This window comes from Aplidium turbinatum, chromosome 3 (genome assembly GCF_918807975.1).
Source record: "Aplidium turbinatum chromosome 3, kaAplTurb1.1, whole genome shotgun sequence".
NCBI classification, from domain to species: Eukaryota; Metazoa; Chordata; class Ascidiacea; order Aplousobranchia; family Polyclinidae; genus Aplidium; species Aplidium turbinatum.
In genome coordinates, this window is record NC_137474.1 from 9153229 (window position 1) to 9173206 (window position 19978).

A 19978-nucleotide genomic window follows, 5' to 3' on the forward strand; every position below is an offset into this window, starting at 1 on the left:
GGTTGCTAATTCAAGTTGCCAGGTCTTCATTTTTTTTTGTGTTCAACAAAAGCTTTTTTAATTTTCAAGTTTAACTGTACTAAAATGTGTTGTAATATTTTTGAAAACATTTTTTCAGGACTAACCTCAAAATTTACGTGCAGTTCAAGAAAATTTAAAACAACTTGTAAGCTTAATCGAATTCACTAGTTGATGTTTAGTAGCGCTCGACATAGCAGCATGATTGTGGTGATCATGTGATCATTGAGTTGAGGCTGCACTGCCGCCGCGCTGCTGACCTGTCTGCAGACGCTGAATCAATGTAAAAAAAATCGATTGATGCGCTATCACTTATTGATTTTGTTCTGAGAGCAGTCTCGCTCACTGTCTGATTTTGACCACGTGGATGAGATTCTCGTGTCGCCAACAAAGGGGCGTCTTTACTTTAAATGTAGCAAAGCTTGCACAATAGGCCAGCTTCAGGAGCAGTCATGTTGCGTCGAAATCTCTCCTCAATTTCTTGAAGCGAGATTTCACAAAACGATCGTTACTTTTACTTTCAACGATTCGGCAAATCGTTTTTTCTCCTCCCGCGGTGCATAGAACAATACTGCAGGCACAATAATTGTTGTGAAAACTCCATTATGACGTCACTACTTAAACTTTGACTGGGCAATATGACGCGTTGAAGTGAAATAGGCAACAAAGCTTTTGAATGCGGCGATGTGTTATATCAACGTGAGGAGATGCAATTTAGCAGAAGAACTTGGTTTTTTTTATGAAGGAAGACAAAGGCCATGACTTAATCCTTTGCTAAAGGGATTATGACGTCACTCGATTCACTTCGACTGTTCAAGCATGGCGGTTGTGCGCAATACACAATTACGTGGAGAGCCGAAAGCACAATGCTTATGTGAACAGCGCTAAGAGGAATTTTCGCTTCTTGCATCGAAAATATAAAAAATCGAATTCAATTGAGATATTACGGCCGAAAGAAGTTTTAGAAATGATCAAAATGAAACTATAGGAATGACTTACGACAATGTTCATGAAAACCTGGTAAGTGAATGTCTTTTATTCATTGAACCTGAAATAATTGTGTAAAGTCGTTTTTGTCACTAGGCTACGTTTACACAATTTAAAGAAAGTTATAAAACTCAATTTAGAGAAAGTTATAAAACTCAATGACCAATGGAAAACTTTCATATGAAATATTCTCGTGACAAATTTAGTGCCAGTGCTCCTAGATGAGAGTGCTAAGAAGATATCAGCAAAGTAGCAGAGCTTGTGATATCCCACAACATGTGTAGGGTTTTGCTCAATCTTTGATTTTGCTGCTCCGGCAGTGTTTGCTTGACTGCTTGAATGTGTTTGTATTTTTATGTCGTGTGGATAGGTCTGTGATGGTTGTAGTTTTGTAGAGTATTTGCAAATGTAGCTTTCATTGCCGTCAACTGAATAATAATAATAATAACATGTTTTATTTTGCGCCCATTGCGACAATATAGCCTACAGTAGCCTACACTGCGACCTACATACGCAACACAACAGACGACTGGAATCCCAAAATAAACTTTAAACGTTGGCTGTCATTTGTAACAGTCGAAAATTTCTGTAACAAGTGCTGAAGCTTTTTAATATGATGGATGAAACCCCTGTCATTACATTCGATTTACATTTTGCAGGTGGCAAATTTAAGTCAAGTTGTTGGCAAAAATGCAAGCGATTGTATCAGTGGACTTATTCCAACTATTATTATCGAACACAACACAGTTCAAGTCATGTCGAGAAAAAAGAAAGAAAAAAAAAACGTAGTGAAGTCTAAGCACTCGTTTGATTGTTTAAAAAAGAATCTGAAAAAGGTTGTTCTTGGTGAGTACAGATAAATGTTTCTACTACGACTAAATGATTATGTCACAACTATGCCATTTTGTTCTTTTGATTAATGTATGATGTAATTGTGAAGAGTATTGAGTAATGTATGAAAATGTTTTAGTGGTGTACTCGCATCAGGGATGGAGGAAACACGTGGGCCTGGGCCCACCTACTTTATTTTCTGGGTGGGCCTGGCCCACCCACTTTTAAAAGCCATATTTCTTTGAAAAAGTAGCAAAAACGGCAAATTAGTGAAGGAGTTTCAAAAAAAAGCTCTTCACTCATTTGATACACACTAGTTTGATTACACAGGCCAACAAAAAATTTTGGCACAAAAGGTGAGAGTCAATGTAGAGTATTTTAGGGCCCCTGATTCCAAACATGCACTAAGTTTTTTCGAATTTTTGAAACTACCAAGAATTGAATTTCGAACCAAGATTACGTTTTTGCGTAACAAGGATAAAATTTTAAGCAGCTACTTCATTGAAGAACACAACTTTGTATTTTGTAATTATATAAATGGCCTTCGTACCTTGATGGGTGTTGCTCAGTATAAAAGGCCTACCATAATAAAGAATTGCGTTTGTTCATCGATGGCTTTGTTTTGCTTATTCGTCTAGTTTGGTAAAACAATGTATGCATTTTGTTGTTTGTAGCCTACTTGGTAGCTTAGTTAGTAAGTCTGATACTGTTGAAGTCAACAAATGTATTAACGCAAAGAACAAGCTATATATTCTACATCTTAATTGTATCCTAAGGCTTGCTTCACGTCGTATTTTGATTGTTACTAGGCCAGTAAACGTTAAATAGCCGTTTGTTTGGGTTGTAATCAACGTGATTGGTTCCAAATAGCGTTTATAAAACTCAGAAATGCGCCTGAGATTACTTTCAGTTTTGTCTATGTAATATTGTCTATGTATGTCTATGTCTATGTAACACGACGTTAAATCTATAGGGGCTCAAAATTGCAAAAAAGTGTTTTTGCTGTAGGCTATCTCAAAAACTAGAGCCAATTTGAAAAACATAAGTGCATTTTCGGAATCAAGGGCCTCGAAATACCCTAAAATGACTCTCACATGCCGTGCCTTTTAAAAAAAAATTTTTTGTTGGCCTGTGAATGATGAAATCTAATCTTCAAACTTTTCTGTTGAGCCCTACTGTTGATGGGCAGCACATGTGGGTGTGGTTGCGTGTGATTGGTGGAGTAATCTATAAATCAATCTAATTGTTCTAGCATGCATGTAGGCCTACTGTATAATGCTGCAAATTATTTCTCCCAGGTTGGTATTATAACTGTGTGTGTATTTTGCCTTTTTATTTGTGTGTACATCGCCACATTTTGTTGAGCGCTATAGAGCAATTTAACAATTTTGTAATTTGTTTGGCCAAATCGGGCATAAAAACGGAAATTTTTTGCTGGATGGCACAAAAGGCAATCATGAAAAGACAATGTGTAAGCGATTTGAATTATTAGAAATGCAGCAATGTTATGGGGGGTCTGGGGGGGCTTCGCTCCCCAGAAGTTTGATTAACTTTGAATGCTACGCCTTTGGGCCCACCTATTTTTAAAATGGTTCCTCCATCCCTGACTCGCATTGATGTGAACAACGAACATGGTGGTTAGTAGGCTATGTCGGCATTTATATACTGATTTAACACTTCTTTTTTTACTTTCATGATTAGACGTGGTGATGGCGCACGACAAAGCTGCTGCCATGCAGCAAATTGATAAAGAGTTTCAGAGTGATTTCGAAATTGGAAGGACAGGCAAGGTGGCCGAAAACGCCAAAAACTAACTTTTGGTGAGCTTGTTATATGTTTGAAAGCAACAGCGAATGTGTTGCTTTAGTTGTTGAATAACTACTGTACACGCAATTAGAATGTATTGGAACTTGATTATCGCTCTGCGTGGCGCAGAATCGAATGATAAGTTTTTTGTCACGCACGTTGGAGAGAGGGATGTTACATTGATATTGCAGATTGTCAATTAACTTCGTATTATCCTGGACGACAACTGATCAAAATCCTACACTGTTGCCAAACAGCCCTCTTGAATTAAATATTTTTGTTTCATTCGCAGGAATTCACAATGATAAAGATACACAAGAAAAAGCTGCTGATGTGCAATGAATCTCCATCTATCAATACGATTTGATATGGCTTGTTTCTAATAAATGTGAAAATATACGAAGCTCGGCTGTTACTTTGCTTTGTCACAAAGGGAGTAGTGTTGCTTATAAATCAGTGATAGTTCAGTGATACAGAAATCATTTCAGCTTCAGAGTTTACGTCTTGAAGCTGTTCAACATCGCTTACCTTAACACGAAAATGATTTGTTTTTGATGAAAAGCATCTAGAGTGACATTTACAATGATCGAGAAATACTTGGAACTACGCACTTCATTTAAGAATTTGTTGATTATTTAGTTGGTACATTTTTACTTTAGAACTATAAATGGGTCCCCCTCAAAAGTGCAAAAACAAAAAAACTACTCGTTTTTCCTTTACAATGTTTTGTTAGGGGGGAAACTGGCCCGACTTCCCCCCCCCCCTCTCGGAGCCACTGGTCTGGTGGCAAAATACTAAGTTGCTTGCAAACATACCATGCGAGTAAAAAATCTTCAACTTCGTTACACACATAGATGGTTTCTTTTGAAGACATTTTTCCATACTCTATTTCGCAGTACAAAGTACCAATGCATGTAAGTGACTGTCCATTCGCGGTCATTAAAGGATCGTTAGTTGGTGGATTTAACATGCTAAAATCGTACCCTAACTGTTTAAGCTTGCCTGTTCCTATAAGGGTGGCTTCAGCACCGGTATCCGGCGTGGCTTGACTGGAACCAATTACACTTCTAGATTTTGCTGATCGCAATGTAACTAAAATTTTCGGAGCTGGTAGGCTATGCTTGTGCAATGAATTAATAGCACTTCGTTTAACTTGACCTGTCTGTTTCTTGCTAGTTGCGCGACTGACAGAATTTGACGTCTTAGAATGGCATACAGAAGCAAAATGTCCACTTTTGCGACATTTTAGACATACCTTGTCTTTAGCAGGACAATGGGTTTGTCCTCTGGGTGGGCAGTTCGGTTTTCCACATCTTCTGCATGATTTCACATCTCTCTCTCTAGATTTATATGGACGTCGCGGAAATTTATTTCGGTTAATCAACCTGCTCCGCGTCCTTTCCATGGCAGCTTCGTCTGATTTTGCAGCTTCTTCTGATCTGCAAACATCAGTTACTTTCTGAAGAGTTGGAAGCGGCGTGATGGCTAACAATTTCTGTCGAAGTTCCTTGTTTGAAATTCCAGACATAACTTTTGTAACTAAGCGGCGATCTAAGCAATTCACACAAAGATCGGCTTCTCTAGCTAACGTTTTAATAGCAATAAGAAATGAATCAAAAGATTCCCCTTCGAGCTGTCTTCTTTCTTCGAAAGCTACACAATCCAAGGCTATGTTGCGTTGGCTTCGAATGTAATCCTTTACTTTATCGAGAACTTCTTCCGGTTGAAGCTCGGTGTCATCAGGTATGAGTAAGACATGTTCGAGAGCTTCTCGCATTTCTATAGAGAAAAAACTTCTCATTAACGCTAATTGGCTGTTCCGAGATAGCTGTACTGCTTGCGAGACTGTGACGTAATCGTTGTACGACTTCCGCCATCTTGAAAATTCGCCTAACGAGACTCCTACATTAAGTACAGGCGGCTTCTGCTTTTGAGGGTCTATGATTCCCGGCCTCACTGTGCCTAGTTGGTGGGCTATCTTCTGCAGGCGTTTGCGGCTGACGCATTTGGGCAATTAGATTTTGCATTTGTTGCTGACTTTCAGCTGCCTGCACTTGAGCGCGATGTTGCATTTCTAATTGCGATTTTAAAAATTGTTGAAGCCATGCTGGGGTGGCTGAGCTTGCGGCCATTTCATCAGCTTCAGTGTCTGTGGGTTGCGCTGCAGTTAATTCAGATAATTTCTTTTTAGCTGCTTGAAGTTCAGCTTCTAATTCTTTGCGCGACTTTGGCATGATTAGAAATACTAGGTAGCCTAGGCTAACCCAAAATTTTGCTAAGCTCAGCTGACAGTAAATCTAGGCTATAAGCAAATTTAATGTCCTTCTAGCTTTCTCTTGGCTCGGCTTTAAAATGCCGGCGACGCCATGTTGTATATCTGAATTGTGAAAGAACTACAGCTTATCGATACTATGTACAATCGAGCAACAGTTTACAACTAGCAACCACTAAGCGAGAACTACAATACTAAACTGATCATAGCGCATACGATAACAAGACGGCAACAGTGGGTCATTGTTACGTCACACACGAATACCACAGTAGCCTATGCCATAAGACCGTGCTCACAATAAACTTGAAAGAATTAAGCTCATTTTTCAAGCTTTGTGCTTCTAAAAATGTTTGAAGATCTTTTACTGGATGCATCAAGAAGCATCTTTTGGATCGAAGAATAGGCCTACACTTGAGGAGAATTTTTCATAAGATTTTTCATAAGATTGCAGAAAATTTTACTTTTCCATTGTGTGTCTGATGGTCTCTACAGGACTTTAAAATAGCCCATCGTTTTGTTGATGCTGAAATCATGCTGAATATTCTTTGGAGGCAACCAAAATAGCTCAAAACTTGTAATTGAAGATTTTGCAGCATCCCAAACCACCCCAGCATCCCAAACCAAATGTTGGCACCATTATCATAACCTTGATGAAATACATTCACAAGCTGTCCCATGATGCATGAAATGGAACTATAGCCTACTTTACAAAAAGTTTTTGTATAAATCATATTAAGTCAATCGAAAAAAGGCAACAGGACATGACAATACATGGCTTTGTAACACCAAAAACAGAAAGTACGTAAGAAGCATATAGGCTACAGTAGCCAGAAAATTGATCCAAGATCTTGATACCACCACTAAATGTGGACTTAATCGAACAACTGACTATCCAAATCAAAACGTTTCGAAATGAATCATTTGGAACGTTAATTTAGGCAGTAATGAACATTTTCCAGCTGCTACAATAAATAACCCAATAAACCCAATGTAGTAAATTTTTGTTTAATGCCATTTGCTTCATGTCTCCAATCAGTTATTGTAACTGTTCATTCATAAACAGAGATTGTTTGTGTAAATGTAAACGGTAACTCAATTGGTTAGCGCGTCACTTCTGGAACGAAGAAGCTTCAAGATCAATAGCGGCGCTGGTTCGACTCTCGGGGTGTGCGCTTGAGCAACGCACGTTAAGGGCTGCTCTCCATTCAGCGGCATCTAATGGATGGAATAATTCCCCGACAACAAGCCTTCAACAATCGGAAACTTCACTCTGTCAATCTCGGTGACCGGGCCTGCGCCAGTGATTCAAAGCCTCTACAAGTATGCGAAACTGCCAGGATTAAGCTCTGCAAGAAGCTTTCCCAGTCCGAGGATAAAGATTCAATCAATCAATCAATCACTGGTGTCGCTTTTACTTTCTTCGTCTTATTCTTCAGATTCATACAATTCTCCTGTTATATACAGAGAAATAAAGACTGTACGAAACAATTGCTATTATGCACTACAGATATGCGTAACATACAATAGTAATTTTATTATCTTTTACAGACGTCTATTTTTCTTCGAATAATGCAACATTGCAACTTACTATTAACTGGAAAAAGTTCAACATTTATTTGTTATTTAGTGCACCCAGGCATTTTTCTCAAGATTGCAGAAACTATTGGTTATAGGTTCCTAAAACGAAACTTTACAGCCAGTTATTGGCTAATGTTTACAGTAAGAAAGTAAACGACTGATAGACCAGGAGAAAGTTTTATATTTATAAAGGGTAACCCAAGCGACATCCAATGCTGTTTACCTTCTTCTTGACTTTCCTGGATCAGATCAGATTCCACGCAGAGACATCTAAAGATGCTTTATACCTTTACCTTCAAACCACACCACTTTATAAGAACCTCCTTCTTCTTTCCAGCCATACTCTAGCAGCAACGTTGCTGCTTGTTCACTTCTAGTTGAAGATAACCACCATCTTGTGATGAGATGTGTGCGCCTTGTCTTCTGGAGAAGTACTCGTAAACAAAGTGGTAGAGTACTACTATCTACAGTAGCTTCTGGTATGCATGATATCCTTTCATTTTCTTTTTTGGGTTTGTAGCCGTCTAAAAACATTTGTAAACGGACTTTGTTGACATAATTAATTTTCTTGTTTTTGTACATGTTACACACAAAGTTCTAATACACAAAGCAAAGAACAGAGAATCCTGGAAACTTTTCATACACGAGGCAGTCAATGCTTGGAATCAAGTGCGACAATAAAAGAAGAAGACACACAAAGTTCTCTATGGCGATGATAGTGTCTTCACTAATTTCTTTGTCGTGTCCGAGTTGGCTAAAAGCTGCCTGCGCTTCGTGGTTTCCTTGGAGTAATTTCAGCGGCCGCACTTCCCCTTTCCTGCTAAATGACGAGGTGTAATCAGAATCTGTAAAGGCATGATATGCAGGTAAACACTTGCAAATCGTCACTCCAAGTGCGGTAGGCCTATGCAGCTGGTTGATGTTGATGTACCGCTGTGTGTTATTGCTTTGCAAGCCAGCTTCTATCCATATCTTTAATGAAGGATCAAAAGTTCCATAGCAACCTAAGCCAATTACAAGACAGTCAGTGTCAGACGTGCGGATAACCACATTGCTTGGGGCTGGTACATCGCAGACAGCTTGCTTTATCTTTGTATATAACAGGAGAATTGTATGAATCTGAAGAATAAGATGAAGAAAGTGAAAGCGACAGCAGTGACAATGAAGAATAAAGAAACGACCGTTTACATTTACACGAACAATCTCTGTTTATGAATGAACAGTTACGATAACTGATTGGAGACATGAAGCAAATGGCATTAAATAAAAATTTACTGCATTGGGTTTATTAGGTTATTTATTGTAGCAGCTGGAAAATGTTCATTACTGCCTAAATTAACGTTCCAAATGATTCATTTCGAAACGTTTTGATTTGGATAGTCAGCTGTTCGATTAAGTCCACATTTAGTGGTGGTATCAAGATCTTGGATCAATTTTCTGGCTACTGTAGCCTATATGCTTCTTGTGTACTTTCTGTTTTTGGTGTTACAAAGCCATGTATTGTCATGTCCTGTTGCCTTTTTTCGATTGACTTAATATGATTTATACAAAAACTTTTTGTAAAGTAGGCTATAGTTCCATTTCATGCATCATGGGACAGCTTGTGAATGTATTTCATCAAAACCTATATAAAAATATTTTTAAATTTAATCCATTCGTACTATCCTGGCATAGCACTTTCGTTACACCAAGGTTGGTTCGAGAAAGGGATGAAGTAAATTAAACTATAGGAGGAGATTCACTTTTGGGTAGGTCTTTTATCACCTTTCCAACTGAGAGTATTGTTAGATTTGATATTTTGTGGTGCCCTAGAAGACTTCGTTTTGACCACGTTTGGTCCATGTACTCTATGGTGAAATAAACCCTCTGGGGGTCACTTTGATGATATCTTACATCACCTTTCCACCCGAAAATATTGTTAGATTTGATATTTTTGTGATGTCCTGACATAAGACTTCGTTTTGACCAAGTTTGGTCCATGTACTTTACGGGGTGAAATACACCTTCCGAGGGGGTCACATTAAGGAAAGTCACTTTGAAGTCATTTTACACCACCTTTCCACCCGAAAATATTGTTAGATTTGATATTTTTGTGATGTCCTGACATAAGACTTCATTTTGACCAAGTTTGGTCCATGTACCTTATGGGGTGGAATAAACCTTCCGAGGGGGTCACATTAAGGGAAGTCACTTTGAAGGCATCTTACATCACCTTTCCACCCGAAAATATTGTTAGATTTGATATTTTTGTGATGTCCTGACATAAGACTTCATTTTGACCAAGTTTGGTCCATGTACCTTATGGAGTGGAATAAACCTTCCGAGGGGGTCACATTAAGGGAAGTCACTTTGAAGGCATCTTACATCACCTTTCCACCCGAAAATATTGTTAGATTTGATATTTTTGTGATGTCCTGACATAAGTCTTCGTTTTGACCAACTTTGGTCCATGTACCTTATGGGGTGAAATTAACCCCCTGGGGGGTCACTTTGGGGGGAGTCTTACATCACCTTTCCACTCGAAAATATTGTTAGATTTGATATTTTTGTGATGTCCTGACATAGAACTTCGTTTTCACCAAGTTTGGTCCATGTACCTTATGGGGTGAAGTTAACCCCTTTTTTGGGCTTTTTAGGGGGCTCTAGGGTCCAGATCCACCCGGTGCGGTCAATCTTCCATACTTTTTGTGAGTGACATGGTTGACCCCAGTAACTTCAAGGGCTCAAACCTTTTGTACCTTATGGGGTGAAATCTTCTGTCGTAGGCTCTCGGTCTATAATGACATTTTCTTCCAAGACTATAAGGCTTGCCTACAGCCAGTAGTAATTAGTTAGTAAGAAAAAACTAGTTTAAGCCGATGTTAGTTTTAATACTAAAAAATCAGCACAGATGTGCCTTAAGGCTCTTAACTTAAAAGTCTTAAGGCACATCTCTGCTGATTTTTTAGTAGTTAGTAAGAGTTACACTAATAACCATTATTGACTGACTATTATTATGACCAGTCCTTATGGTTTGCTTGCACTGCCTGCCCGCTGTCCCTGCCAAAAGCTGACCACAAAATGCCATTTACTTACTACAAGGAAAGGGAAACAATGCCCATTATCAACAACAAAGGCCATGCACAACACCATCCGACGTCCACGCTTGTCGGATGGTGTTGTGCATTGTGCTGTATAGGCCAACATAGAATGCTCTGAGAGAGAATCACTACTTCCCTTGTTAAACACAATCTCTATACTGTATATAGCTCCTCATCCTCGGTGGATTCTCGTACCCCCAGCAGAACTACTAAAGCAAATTTGCAGTGAGGAAAATATCGTTACACCTTCTGAATGTAGCGCCCCCTATAACGCCCCCTGAATATTTCCGCCCCTCTAAAAGTTAACAGCGCCCACTAGGGGGCGGTAGCGCCCAGGTTAAGAACCACTGAGCTAGATCATTAAAGTTAGTTAAGCTAAGTTAGTTAAAGTTAGTTCAGTTAAGCTGGAAGCAAACAGCACAAAAATCAAATGATGAAAGTGCGAAGGAATGAAAAAACATTTTACTCCAGCTACATCAAAGAATTGATGGAAAAACTAACAATCAAAGACGAAATAGAAAGAAAATGTCACGAAAGAGTATGGTATACAATTGTAGGGTCGTAGTTTTCGTATTGTTGATGTGTTTCTGGTTAGGCATATGATGGTAGACCCTACAATTGTATACCATACTCTTTCGTGACATTTTCCTTTGATTTCGTCTTTGATTGTTAGTTTTTACATCAATTCTTTGATGTAGCTAGACTGCTAGAGTAAAATGTTTTTTCATTCCTTCGCACTTTCATCATTTGATTTTTGTGCTGTTTGCTTCCAGCTTAACTGAAGATGATCTAGCTTCTAGCTGATCGAAATCGATATTTAGCTATATATGATTGAACTGAGTCGTGTGAAAATAAATTTCTTTGCATTACAAGACATGTAACCGAGTCGTTCATGTCAAGCATTGTTGTGGGTTTGACACCTGTCAGAAGATACTTCATTTTCTTGATACTTTGACAGTTTAATTGTTTCAACCAATTATGTTCTTCGAGAGTAGGCCAACTGAATAATTTCATTTTGAATTCTTTTTCCAAGACCAAGGTAATGATCTGCAATTTTTTTTCTTTTTTTGTATTTTAGGAATGTGTTGTGCCATTAATGGTTCATATTTAGCCATCAGTTACTTGTTCAAGAAAGTTTCCATTTTGTGGGTTACCTTATGGATTAAAATATTATTATCCTAGATTAAAATAGGCAAAACCGACTAAAAAAAAATAGGGATGCAAACTATAAACTATGGAGGAAAAGTTGAAGTTAGCCTATGCTTTCTGCTAGTGCTTAACGTGGATTTTATTTGTGCATATTTTGGATAAGCGCGGGTCCTGGGTGGTCGCCCAGTTTGCCCACCTCAAAGGCCACCACTGATTGAGAAATGTCTCTCCAGAGCCAGAATTCTGCGTTAGCGCATTGGAGGAAGAGACACGCTGCCAAACCTTGTGTTCAGTGTTGAGAAGATTTATTGTTGTCCAGCATCATTTTAAACGTGCACGGACATTTTGCCGAAAGGACATTTTGCCGAAAGACATTTTGCCGAAAGGACATTTTGCCGAAACTCATTTTGCCTAAAGGACTAATTGTTTGTGAATGATATTTATGCGTTATTAGGTTATGATAATACATATAGTACGTTTGTATAATTTCGACAATTAGTCCTTCAGGCAAAATGAGTTTCGGCAAAATGTCCGAGTACCATTTTAAAAGTCAGAATGATCGTGTTTGGTTAAGATATGGTGACGTGGAATCCCCGGTAGTCACTCGGAGACAAGGGGCACCACCAGTGATGGTGTGGGCCCCAGTCAACGAATCGGGAAGGAGTCTACTGATTTTTGTGGACCAAGGAGTGAAATTGAATCAAGAAAACTACCGAAATGATATTCTTGAGGGTTCATTGTTGCCTTGGGCAAAGAAACACTTCAAAAAACGCAATTGGTCATTCCAATAAGATTCTGCCCCTTCAAATGGAGCTAAGAGAACGCAAAACTGGCTTTCAGCCAATGTGCCTTTCTTCATTTCCAAGGAAGAATGGCCTCCTTCATCTCCAGACCTGAACCCCCTAGACTTTGGCATCTGGTCTTACCTGAAGAGCAAGGATTCGACTAAGCACCACCAAAGTTTGGAAGCGCTGAAGCCTAATCTGAAAAAAATTAGCCAAACTACCACAAAGAGTTATTCGTGACCCTTGCAGGTCCTTTTCGAAATACAATACATATTTATGTTTATTACTCAAAAATTGTCCACCATTTGTTAAATACAGTTGTTTGAAGTTATAACGTCAATTATTGATGACCTTGTTCACCTGTTGAAACTAGAGTACCAGGGCACGCGCATCATACGCCTGTGCGTTTACAGCACGTTTATTGCATTTTTACCTAGTACAAATTTACCTAGTACCTAGTACATTTTACCTAGTACCTTTTTACCTAGTACAATCAGGTTTTCAGTCGGTTTGTTACAGCCTACAACCAGGCGTAACTCCAGTCCATATACACCAATATCTTATCTAAAAAATGCATACAGTACACTTACGTACATTCCTTCTACTTGTGTATGCTGTGCAAGTGCACAGTTAGTCTGAACAAGCCCCCTTTCTAATAAAAAGCTAAAAAAAAACTTCTGTAGTTCAGATAGTGCAACACTTCATGGGAGTTACAGCGTTTTATTTACCAAGAACACCAAAAATATGAAATAACAACTATTTTGTACGGTTCACGTCAATAAACGGGTGAAAATGTGGCTTGTTGTTAAGTTGCAAATAATTCAATTTTTGTAGAACAATTTCATAGTATAGGCCTAAGCACATCTTGTAAATAAATACATGTCTACCATTCACGAAAAGTTGGGTACAAAGTGATATGGTTAATTGTAATACGTTATTGAATATCAAAAGCAGCTGCAAATCAAAGCTGCATTTAAGAGCCTAAGTCTATAGTTGCAGTGACTGACATTTCTTTCTGAAAATTTTTACAGGTCAAAAATTAAACAAGACCCCTATAAAGACTAAAGAATGACAGACCCAAGATTTCAATTTAATTTTACAAAAATATGAGTACCGCCACAGCCTTTTGGGATACCAATTATCTGTGTAAGTAACTTCACACTAGTCATTAGCTTTTTTATTACTAAATGCATTCCTTGGAAAATATGACAGTCAAGATCGCAACTTGTCTCCACAGACCACATGAAAGGACCTACCCAATAGACAAGAGCGTTGTCAGGGGAATCCAAGAGATACTTTTAGACCCGAGTCAGGGATGATTTTAGGGACCAGTAACCTTTCTAAGAGGCCCAAAACTTGAAAAAACACTTTATATTCTTTGGATATACATCCTCGGGCCCAATTTTGGGGCCCGAGGATCTCATTGGTACCGGGCCGAAATTACCCCTCAAAGACCCTGTTCATAAATATCAAAAAGTGAAATGTTTTGTTATTTGGCAATTTAAAAAAAAAAAAAAACGCTTCAGATTAACTAAACATGAAATTTAGAATTGTAAAATTTAATCAAGGAAGTAGAACAAACATAAGAAAAAGTTTGCGTCTTAAAATAAACTTATTTTATGTGTTTGTAAGTTTGAAGAGAGTTTGAATGATGCAATTTTTTTTGAGAAATTCACACTGTTTATGCAATAAGCCATGCGCATGATCCAATGACCAACAGGTTATTGATTTTGTCCTTAAAACTACAGCATAGAATGCAAATCAAAATATTTAACACCAATCGAAATATTTATGTAAAACAAACAATATCAACAATCAAGAAAGTTCGCCGCCATCAGAAGCTCCAAAGCTATTTCTGGGGTGATAGGAAACTCCGGAATCTCAGTTGACGAGTTAGTATAACGGACTTTGTAAATAAAGTATTGGCAAACTTTTGCCAGCACATGCGACCTGAAAAAAACTGGTATTAAGCCAACATTGTCTTTTAAAGATACGTGTTTCTTTAAAAAATAGCAAAAAATATAAATTATACAATTAACTATTTAAACTTGATGATGTCTTCTTCAAATAATTTATGCCTACAGCCAAAATATGTAGGATAGTATAGCCTACATACTGCATTAAAGATGCACAATTAAATAGCTACTGAAATTCCCAAAATGTTAGGATTACAATGCAAAAAGGTGCAATTTTCGATACTTAGATTGTTCAAGTTTTAGTTCATCGGATAAACAAGCTTTTCTGAAAACGCTGCACTCTTTGCGAGTTCAACGACACCAATGGCACTTGTAAGCAAAATCGGTATAATTGCTAAGCCAAATCAACAATAAACTTTAGCCTACTCAATAAACATACTGTAGCAAATCTTTATTTTGAAGAGCAACATTATCAAACTGTGCAGTGTATAACTGTATGGTGTAACTGTATAGTACAATACACGTTTGCATTAAAGGATATCACTTTTTAACTGCTTTTAACTATTTAAGTATTGTTGAAAGCTACTTGCGTTTCTGAAGTAAATCTAATTTTATGTTTTGGTAATCATCGTCGTCGACGTGTGAGCCTCTGGGGCCCAGGGTCTACCACCCCAGGTTCACGATGTGCCCGGACTACACTGGAAGGCTACTAGAGAGCAGCCAGTCTTTGGTTTCATCATCCATGACACGCAGACCTTCCACTCCATTAGGTGGCTTGAAGATGGAGCAGTCATTGATGATGTGGTCTGCGGTCTGTTCCTCAGCACCACATTCACAAGAGGAGGAAGAAGCCATTCCCCACTGGTGCATGGTTGAGCGGAAAAGCCCGATGCCCATACGCCGTACGGAGACGGTTGAGGCGCACCCATGCCTATCTTGGTAGTGTTAGACCAGGGGTGGGGAACCTGCGGCCCGCGGGCCAAATGCGGCCCGCGTGACTGTTCCATGTGGCCCGCGTCAAAATTTCTTTACCCAAAATATATTGAAACAAAAGCTCAAAAAAAGAGTAGGCTCTGCAATGTCCGTATATTGCGAATGGCCTTCTATGTTCTATGACTTTAGTGGTATGCCACTGTCTCATTCACCAAGAAAACTTGTGCGGGAAGTCAGTTCAGCTTAGTAATGTCATGCCAATAGTGATAAAATTCATCAATTTCATCAAAAGCAGAGGTTTGAACAGCCGCTTGTTTAAGCAACTACTGGAAGATCTGAATACTGATTTCCACGACCTTGTCTACCACTGTGCAGTGTGCAGTTCGTTGGCTGAGTCGTAGCGACATGCTTACACGCTTTTACTTGTTGCGGAACGAAGTCGATCAGTTCATGAATAATCGGGGAGACCATGTCGTTTTGAGTGATAGCCAATGATTGTGTGACCTAGCGTTTATGGTTGACATTAGCAAGCACGTCTCCGAGCTTAACCTCAAGTTGCAGGGCCCGAGCCAGCTTTTGAACTCCTTGTTTGCAAAAGTGAAATCATTTGAAACTAAACTACATCTGCGGAAAGTACAACTTGAAAACAATAACACCGCACATTTCCCTACCTTGCAAGATCAAAAGCCTTCTACAACAGCCAAATATGCCGATGTATGCGTCAATCTTATGGAGACATTTAGTGCAAGATTTTTGGACAAAAAGAGTAAAGAAATAGAGTTAGATATTTTTGCCTCTCCTTTCAATGTGGTTGCAACTGATGTTCCTAGTAATTTTCAACATGAAATAGTAGAGCTCCAGAGTGACCGGTAGCCTACGTTGAAAGCGATGTACCAAAACATTCCGCTGCTCAACTTTTATCAACGCTACATAAATGCTGATGATTTTTCAGTCATGCGGAAACATGCTTTGAAATATGTGTCTCTGTTTGGAAGCACCTAGCGTTGCGAACAGTTTTTTTCCAAATTGAATCTTACAAAAAGTCGGCTTCACTCCAGACTGACTGATAAAAACGTGGAGATGCAGTTAAGAGTTGCAACATTTTCCGTGTCAGCAGACTCACACGACTCACCAAAAAAAAAAACTTTCAGCCATCCTACTAGCTGTGAAAGTGAAATAAATCATTGTCTACTTCGCTGCATTTTTTATCTGTAAATAAAATTTCGAAATTTTTAGTGGCCCGCCTGTGTTATTTCTCATTGTATGTGGCCCGCAATACTAAAAAGGTTCCCCACCCCTGTGTTAGACCGATGGGGCGTGTGTCGGCGTTGGGGATGAACAAATAGAGTCTGGTGGCGGTTGACTTCTATTCAGAACTCCATTTATGGTCCGCCCAAGCAGCCGCAGAGATGTCCTGTACATCAGCTTCGTTGATAAGTTGAGCGGCTGGCACAAATGGGTGTCTTGATTTCCGTTGACGGGGATGCTCGTTTGGGCGGAATGGCCCGTTTCGGTGAGTCCGATCCCTTAATGGGGGATTTTTTTAATTTTTTTTAAATTATCGGGTACCGTAGCCTAATTATCAGTGCCGTTTTAGGGTTAGGGGTTAGAGGTTAAGAACTCACTGAATCCGACTCACCGAATCGGACTCACCGAATAGTAGCAGACCCCGTTTGGGAGAGCAGAGATCTTGTGGTGGAGAAGGTGGTTAGGCTCCAGTGCCCGTCGACCAAAGGACAGAGTGGCTTCTTCACGACGAAGCTCAGCGGGTTGGATGCCAGCAAGAATGGGGAGATTGTCCAATAGTGTGGGACGCAGGCATCCGGTCACTATGTGCATTGTGCAGGGCGCTGTTTATGGCAGTGTCGATGTTATGGCAGTGAGCATTGCGGCACCAAACAGGTGCACAGTACTCTGCTGAAGAGTAGGCAAGGGCTAAGGCTGCTATACGCAAAGTGTCAGCCCTCGCACCCCAGCTAGAGCCTGCCAGGCTTTTGAGTAGCGCAGCGCGGGATGTGAGTTTCTTGCGCAGTGACACCAAATGGTGGCGGTATGTGAGCGATCTGTCCAGTGTTACCCCAAGATATCTTGGTTCGGGGCAGAAGGACAGAGATTTTCCGTTGTTCTGGACGTGTAACTCACGATCAGCTTCCCGATTGGTAATCATGGTGTTCATGTATAAAAGTTAAATTCAACAGTCAACACATATACCGTACATTATATAACTCAGTAAAAAGCAACTTTTGAGAAACAATTTCAAAATCAATGCAAGTTTTCAGTGAAAGTCTTGCAAAAGACTTTCACTGGTATGACTAAGCAAAAGGTATGTAAAAAACTAACCAACACATTGGTGTCACTGTCAATTGTACACTTGATAGCTGAGAAATACAAATCTTATAATTTTGCCTACATGTGTATTTTTAGGCGTATCTAAAATATGAGATCGCATACAGGTTTTAGCGGAATGGCCCGTTTTGGTGAGTCCAATTCGGTGAGTCCGATTTGGTGCGTCCGATCCCTATTCGGTGATTTTTTCAATTTTTTTTTTTAAATTATCGGGTACCGTAGCCTAATTATCATTGCCGTTTTAGGGTTAGAGGTTAGAAACTCACAGAATCAGACTCACCGAATAGTAGCAGACCCTGTTTTAGTATAGCCAACAGTTAGGGATGCACATTGTTCTGTATTGTGCATTGCACAATACAGAATATCGAATCTTAGAGATTCGAATCTCAATGTATTCGAATCGCATTTGCAGTTTTTTTCCGGATATCAGGATTCCAAAATAAATCTGTTAAATGAACAGTCTGCGACGTTAATCAAATGTAAAGTTGATATTTTCCGTCTTGCACGCCAACTTTTTTCTTCATGGACTGTTTGTTCAAAGCGACTTTTTTCTTCCTTCATAGGGTTTGCGCAATTATCAGAACTGCAGACACGCAGTGCGTTTCCATGTGACCGTATGATGATGCTTGATAATGCATCGTATGATGCTTGATTTATCATATGTTGTATGTACTCTGTTTGACAAGTGATGCTAATGCAATTCAATATAATGTACAAATATTTTTTCTTTTTGTTCGATATTATATGGAAAAAATTGCCGTGTAATTTCAGAATAGATTCGAAATTCTAGATTCGAAATTAAGTATTCTAGAATATTCTAGAATAGCCAGGTATTCTGTATTGTGCATCCCTACCAACAGTGCATGCAGCTACTATGATCTGTTCTCTATACCTGCTTAATGGCAACAGCATTTACGTTTCTTTAGAATAATATATAAAGATAATATATACACAGAAAGTCACAAAATATGTATATACAATAAAAATATTAATACACATAAACGAAAATATGTCAATGTTAATTACAAAAGTTGTAAAGAAATAAAACTGTCACATCGTTTTACTTACGGTATTTCTCGAAACATGACTTCATTTGTCTCGTTCTCAGCAAACTGACCAGGACCACTAAGCATTGACTTAATAGTTCCAGAGGTCAAAGCATAATCGCGTTTCACAATAAACTCATGGCCGTCTGATGATACCAAACGAACATACATGGAATCTGCTCCTTCACACCCACCAAATTCATCATCTGCAATGTTTTTGTGTCAATCAGTAAATATTCAAATAGTAACAATATATTGTACAACAATTTACTATATAATAACAGTTAATAAAAAGTTTTCATTAATGGTTGCATTGGTTGGTGATACTGGTTTCTTTATGATTGTGTTCAAAGAGAAACAAATCTCAGCTCCACATGATAAAGACATATAAATTACATGTTTCCAGTAAGCTAGAAATATTCTGGGGAACCGACTAGGACCATCAACCGTTGGTTTCTGTTTGTTTTGAACAAGGTCAAAAATTTAACATTTTATCATAGCAACTTAGTGATTGAAAATGGGGAATATAGAAGAAACAAAAAGTGAAAAAAATGTCATCCATTCCTGGGCAAGCAAACAATAAAAAGAATATTGTTGTTTTGAATTATGTTTTGTACCAGTAGAGGAGATACAAAAACTGTACTAAACAGTGTGTCATACTGCCATTCAAATAATTCATTGAAAACTAACATAACAAATTTGATGATACCTTGTTTTTCCTCTGCCATTTTCTTTTTTAACAGTGAAATTAAACACAGTTGAATACAAAAATTAATATTTGTAACTACTGGTGTTCCTGTAAAAATCTCAAGTAATTTATTCATTCCAACAAAGCTAAATCAAATGCCCATAGTAAATTTAGTAAAAACAAAGCTTTGGTAAAATTTTAACCAATCAATTAATAAAAAAATGTGATAAGCATGACACAGCTAAATTTATACTGACCAAATACACAATTCACGAAACAAACTCAAAGCCTCGAAAAAGACCTCATTATTCATTTTAATTTTTTGTCTTTTTGTCGTACCAGACCAGTGTTGCCAGATGATCAATAACAAATTTCCCAAGGACCACATCAAAATTTTGCCAACATTGTACTCTTTTCTTTCTCTTTATCTTACTGAGGTTTAATTCCGACCAAGAAATATTTGCCTTACCTTGACTTCAGAAGGACGTTTCCTTACTGTTACGTCTTCTCGGCCAAGCCTTCTCTTGAAATGACTAACTTTTG

General features: G+C 38.6%; 2 protein-coding genes across 3 annotated transcripts; one reads left to right on the forward strand and one right to left on the reverse strand.

Annotated features, from left to right (window-relative positions):
- Positions 1 to 875: 875 nt before the first annotated feature.
- Positions 876 to 3968, forward strand: LOC145765953 (uncharacterized). 2 transcript variants are annotated; one of them, XM_082577612.1, is made up of 4 exons: positions 876 to 1038; positions 1665 to 1851; positions 3538 to 3656; positions 3935 to 3968. In XM_082577612.1, exons 1-3 carry the CDS (start codon positions 1009 to 1011, stop codon positions 3648 to 3650), a joined length of 330 nt encoding a protein of 109 aa, XP_082433738.1. In that variant the 5' UTR covers positions 876 to 1008; the 3' UTR covers positions 3651 to 3656; positions 3935 to 3968. The 2 variants fall into 2 exon arrangements, with proteins under 2 accessions (XP_082433738.1, XP_082433737.1); XM_082577611.1 differs by lacking the exon at positions 876 to 1038 and having other exon boundaries at positions 1596 to 1851.
- A 9242-nt stretch (positions 3969 to 13210) lies between these two features.
- LOC145766288 (elongin-C-like) lies at positions 13211 to 19539 on the reverse strand. Its single transcript, XM_082577963.1, has 3 exons — positions 19457 to 19539; positions 18770 to 18953; positions 13211 to 14456 (listed from the first exon to the last, which is right to left on the reverse strand). Exons 1-3 carry the CDS (start codon positions 19473 to 19475, stop codon positions 14315 to 14317), a joined length of 345 nt encoding a protein of 114 aa, XP_082434089.1. The 5' UTR covers positions 19476 to 19539; the 3' UTR covers positions 13211 to 14314.
- Positions 19540 to 19978: the final 439 nt, after the last annotated feature.

Bases quoted from the DNA above. Each gene is read 5' to 3' on its own strand.
- LOC145765953 (XM_082577611.1), top strand. From the start codon at position 1,626: ATGAAACCCCTGTCATTACATTCGATTTACATTTTGCAGGTGGCAAAT. The intron at 1,852-3,537 runs GTGAGTACAGAT...TTTCATGATTAG, and splicing joins TCTGAAAAAGGTTGTTCTTG to ACGTGGTGATGGCGCACGAC.
- LOC145766288 (XM_082577963.1), bottom strand. The intron at 14,457-18,769 runs GTAAGTAAAACG...AGTTTTTTTCAG, and splicing joins GTCATGTTTCGAGAAATACC to GTCGCATGTGCTGGCAAAAG.